Source organism: Colobus angolensis, unplaced genomic scaffold (assembly GCF_000951035.1).
Source record: "Colobus angolensis palliatus isolate OR3802 unplaced genomic scaffold, Cang.pa_1.0 Scaffold333, whole genome shotgun sequence".
Lineage (NCBI taxonomy): Eukaryota > Metazoa > Chordata > Mammalia > Primates > Cercopithecidae > Colobus > Colobus angolensis.
The window spans coordinates 966,029-971,515 of record NW_012116633.1 but is presented as its reverse complement, the minus strand read 5'-3'; the positions used below and the strand labels follow the sequence as shown (position 1 = coordinate 971,515).

The window sequence follows — 5,487 nt, the reverse complement described above, 5'->3', positions numbered from 1 at the left end:
ACAGCACTGAGCAGTCTCCAATGGAGTCTCCCAGAAGAAGCCTAGAGCAGCCAATTTTGAGCTTGCAAAGGTTTTTAACGGCTCAAGATCATTTTTAGAGTTAAGTATAACATAAATTTCAAAATTTCTGTATGCTGATGGTAGAAACCAAGAGAAAATACTGCCACACGGCTACAAGTTCAAGCTCCCAAGAACATAAAACAAGAGGGAAACTTGATCCATTATTTTGTTGTTGTTGTTTGTTTCAGGGACTTCTTTTTTGTTTCTTTCTTTCTTTCTTTTTTGAGATGGAGTCTTGCTCTGCCTCCCAAGCTGGCGTGCAATAGCGCAATCTTGGCTCACTGCAACCTCTTTCTCCCAGGTTCAAGCAATTCTCCTGCCTCAGCCTCCCAAGTAGCTGGGACTACAGGCGCGCGGGGCCACGCCTGGATAATTTTTGTATTTTTAGTACAAACGGGGTTTTACCATATTTACCGGGCCTGTCTCGAACTCCTGAACTAGTGACCTGCCTGCCTCGGCCTCCCAAAGTGCTGGGATTACAGGTGTGAGCCACCGCGCATGGACAGGAATTACAATTTGAGATGAGATTTGGGTGGAGCCACAGAGTCACACCATATCACTGCAAAGGATCCGCAGCAAGAAAGGTCATAAAATCCTAAATTTTAAAATGGTTGTTATTATTTCGATTTATGAACAAATATTGTATATCATTTATAAATGCATGTCACGTTATACACAAGGTTAAATGCAAATATCCTCTGAAGTTGGCCTGGTTCAGATCAAGGAAGAAGCCCTGCCTGTAAAGGCTGCAGCCTAGGCTGTTACTTTTGCTCGATTCAGCCCAGAGTCTGATCATGTATCACCTCATTCAGGCATGATCAGAAGCCGCAGACTAGAAACTATCCAATCAGGCATGCAGCTGGAGAGAACAGGCTGCTTCCGTAAGTTTGCGGGTCCTTCGTGTTTCTCTGCGTCCAGAGCTGAAGTTCTTCTCTTCACTGCTCTGTGTCCTCTGCTCCTAGAGGTCAAATCTATGTGTCCTTGTGTCCTGCAGGTATCCGCAAATTTGTGACTGAAAGACCGGGACCCCCTGGAAGCCGAGAAATGGTGAGTGCTGGGTCTGTCATCATGAGAGAGGGGTGGAGGCTGGTTGGAACCCGCTGAAAGTGGCTGTGGCAGGACCCAGACTTTCTCGCAGTCAGCTCCAGAGTCAGGATCCAAATCCTCTTTGGCCCAGCTCGGCTTTCAGTCACCTCGAGCCGCAAGATAGTGCCTGGGCCAGCGGCTGGAACACTGGGAGTTGAGTCTTTTTCCTCTGCCGTGGCTTTGCCCTGTACTGGAGGCCTCTCTGGTTTGCTTTGCACTCCCGGCTCCTCATCTCACCCAGATTGTGCGGGGATGGGAAAGTCATTAGGGGAGAATCCTGACTCAGGGTACAGGATTCATGAGTGGAAAGAGCTGTGGTCCTGGGTTCCCTAGTTCCTCATTTTTCCTTTTCAAGATGTATGAGAGTCACTGTAAAAATGAGAATCTGATCAACGTGTGATTCAAGAATAGCGCCCAGCTATGGTTTGTGGGTTGTGATCCATGGGAGAGACTTGAAGAAAGTCTGTTATAAGTTGCACGATGAAGCAAACCAGATTTAGTAATTGGTTTGGTAGAGTTATGTAGTTTCCTTATTTGTAAGATCCCGGTGAACATTTCTTGGTTATGTCATCAGAGATTAATTGGCAGTCTGTGGTTGCCTACGCCTGAATATTTTCTTCAAGATAGCAATTTTTGTTTGTTTGTTTGTTTGAGAGGGAGGTTTGCTCTGTCCTCCAAGCTGGAGTTCAGTGGTGCGATCTCACCTCATTACAACCTCCGCCTCCCAGATTCAAGTGATTGTCCTGCTTCAGCCTCCTGAGTACCTGGGATTACAGGTGCGTGCCACCACGCCCAGCTAATTTGTGTATTTTTAGTAGAGATGGGATTTCACCATGTTGGCCAGGTTGGTCTCCAACTTTTGGCCTCAGGTGATCTGCCTGCCTCAGCCTCCCAATGGGCTGGGGTTATGGCTGTGAGCCACCACATACCCAGCTGAATTTTTGTTTTACCTTATATTTTAGGTTCAAGGATACAATGCAGGTTTGTTATATAGGTAAAATCATATCATGAAGTTTTTGTGTAGAGATTATTTTATCACTCAGGTACTAGGCATAGTACCCAACAGATTTGTTTTCTGATTTTATTCATCCTCCAACCCTCCACCCTGAACTGAACTTCAGTGTCTGTTGTTCTCTTATTTGTGTCCACGTGTTCTCATTATTTCACTCCCACTTCAAAGTGACAACATACAGTTTTTGATTTTCTGTTCCTGCACTAGTTTTCTAAAAATAACAGTCTCCAGCTCCATCGACATTGCTGCAAAGGACATGATGTTGTTCTTTCTTATAGCCACATCGTGTTTCACGGTGTTTACACAGCACATTTTCTTTATCCAGTCTACCATTGAAGACATACAGGTTTATTTCTTGATTTTGCTATTGTGAATCGTGCTGCAATTAACATATGCGTGCATGGGTCTTCACGGTAGAATAACTTACATTCATTGGGTATATTCCCAATTGTGGGATTGGGAGTGGTAATTCTGTTTTCAGGTTTTTGAAAAAATGCCAAGCTGCTTTTCTCAATGGTTAAGCAAATTTATACTCCCGTCAGCAGCGTATAAGCATTCAGTTTCTCCATAACCTCATAAGCATCTGTTGGTTTTTTTTGACTTTTTAGTCCAATTGTTTTTATTTGAATTATTTCTTTTTTCTCCATTAGTCTAGTGTTTTATCTGTCTTCTTGGTTTTACATAGAATCAACTTCTGGTTTCGTTGAACTTTTTTTTTTTTTTTTTTTTTGAGACGGAGTTTTGCTCTTCTGACCAGGCTGGAGTGCAGTGGCACGATCTTGGCTCACTGCAACCTCCGCCTTGCATTTTCAAGCGATTCTCCTGCCTCAGCCTCCCAAGTAGCTGGAATTACAGGCATGTACCACCACGCCCAGCTAATATTTGTATTTTTAGTAGAGACGGGGTTTCATCATGTTGACCAGGCTGGTCTCAAACTCCTGACCTCATGATCTGCCCGCCTTGGCCATCCAAAGTGCTGGGATTACAGGAGTGAGCCACAGTGCATGGCCCGTTGAAATTTTTATAGTTATTTTGTCTCAACCTTCTTCATTTCAGCTCTGATTTTGGTTATTTCTTGACTTTTGTGAGCTTTGAAGTTGGTTTGCTCTTACTTTTGAAATTAACATTAGATTTTTAAATTGAAATCTTTCTAACTTTTTGATGTGGATGTTCAGTTATATACATTTTTTTCTTAACACATTATATAACACATTATATACATTTATATATATAACACATTATATAACACATTATATACATTTTTTTCTTAACACATCTTAACACATAGCTCTGAGATTCTGGTATGTTGTATTTTGGCTTTAATTAGTTTCAAAAATTTTATTTCTGCCTTAACTTCATTATTTACAAAATAGCCATTTGGAAGCTGATTATTCAATCTTTATGTAATTGCATCATTTCATATGTTTTTTGTATTGAATTATTATTCTGTACATTTTCTTTTTTTTTTTTTTTTTTCTGAGATGGAGTCTTACTCTGTCACCCAGGCTAGAGTGCAGCGGCGTGATATCAGCTCCCTGCAAGCTCCACCTCCCAGGTTCACGCTCCTGCCTCAGCCTCCTGAGTAGCTGGGACTGCGGGCGCCCACCACCACGCCCGGCTAATTTTTTGTATTTTTAGTAGAGACGGGGTTTCACCGTGGTCTTGATCTCCTGACCTTGTGATCTGCCCGCCTTGGCCTCCCAAAGTGCTAGGATTACAGGCGTGAGCCACTGTGTCTGGCCTACACATTTTCTTTTTAAAATTAATGATAGAGAAACATAAGAAGAAATACAAATCCTCTGCTCTTAATCTAAATGCTAACAATTATTCAACGCTTAGTACCAACTCCCAGGGTGCTATGAAAATTAAATCACAAAATATGTTATTCCCAGCACAGTGTTCTGTGACATGCTCCTGAGCACATAGTACCTACTTAATAAACATTGTATTAGTACTAATACATGTATTAGTACATGTACTAATAACTTGGTTTCCCAAGTACAGATTTACTCAGACATTACTGTCTTCTGTTGTCCCTGTAAACTTAAAAAAGCCAACAAAAATATAGTGTTTCAGGGTGGAAATTGGTTGTCTTTATTTGTACCAGAAGTATTTGTACTGGGACAAATGTGATGTGTGTGAGGGACTCTTTGCTGTGCCTGCTTTCTCTTGCTAATGCTAATAATGTGTCTGGGAAAGCGCAATCAGCATTTACTGGGGACTTGTTGGAAAAGCCCATTCCTGGACCCTTTTGGATCCTGCAGAATCACATTGCATAAACAGGGCCAAGATTACCAACGGATTTATAAACTTGAGGGGTTCAAGATACATTCAGGAGAGTTTAGTTCAACCTTTGCATCAAAGAAAGGCTGCACCGCAAAGAAAACTGCACTGCAGTTTGGTAGGAAGAGGTCAGTGTGGTTCATGCTCCCGTTACTGTAAAGAAAATTGCTGTTGTCTGATAGGGGAGGGCAGGGAAAAAGAAACTTATATTTTAATAGTTATGGAGAAGCTCGTTGTTCTCTCTTTGCTGTTAAATCTTTTCAGTTATAAACAACAAAAGTGGGTGAAAGTTTTCTGCAAGCCTCTGTCTTTCTGCCCGTGGGTGTGTGTGGTAGTAGCAGGTGAGTAGGTTGTGCTTTAAAGGCATATTCTCAAGATGCAGGTTTGATAGGTCCAGAGCATCTTATCTGAAAATACATTTCAGATAAAGAAGAGGAAGAGAAAAAGAATCAGTTTTTCTCGGTTGAGCATGTCTCAGATCAAGCGTAGTGTCCACTCTGCCTTTTGGAATGCCTTGTGTTCAGAACTTGCAAATTTTTACTTCTCTACTTGTGCTGTTGATCCCTATTAAGTTTGTTTCAACTATATTTTGTTATTTTTATGATAGTCAAGGGGTTCTGAAAAAAATATCTTTTTTCTGTATACCATAGCGTTCTATACATTCTCTTCATCTTGGGTTCTTGTATGCCATGCAGAATTCTCACCACAAATATATGACCTGCAATATTTAAAATGTTCCCATTGTAGCTGTTGAACATGAGAAGGTGTAAATACTCAATATTCCTATTGAGGAAACACAGTTATCTTTGGATATTAGTGAAAAATGAAACATGTCATGTTGAGGTTTAGAAAATGCTCATTTAAACAGGATAGCATTTATTACCCAGAAAGTTCTGAAAAAACTATTAGGAGATACTTGCTCTCCAGGGTGCTAAGGAAAGACTACTTGAAATTACTATTGGCCAGGCGCGGTGGCTCAAGCCTGTAATCCCAGCACTTTGGGAGGCCGAGACCGGTGGATCACGAGGTCAGGTGATCCAGACCAT

General features: G+C 41.5%; 1 protein-coding gene across 1 annotated transcript in view; it reads left to right on the top strand.

Moving 5' to 3' along the window:
- The first annotated feature begins 1,011 nt into the window (after positions 1 to 1,011).
- The window catches only part of LOC105518953 (putative zinc finger protein 735), a 13,085-nt gene continuing 8,609 nt past the window's right edge, over positions 1,012 to 5,487 (top strand). Inside the window, exon 1 of the mRNA XM_011952120.1 lies at positions 1,012 to 1,107. Within this exon, the coding sequence (XP_011807510.1) occupies positions 1,105 to 1,107 (3 nt within the window). The 5' untranslated portion in view covers positions 1,012 to 1,104. The remainder of the gene's footprint in view (positions 1,108 to 5,487) is intronic.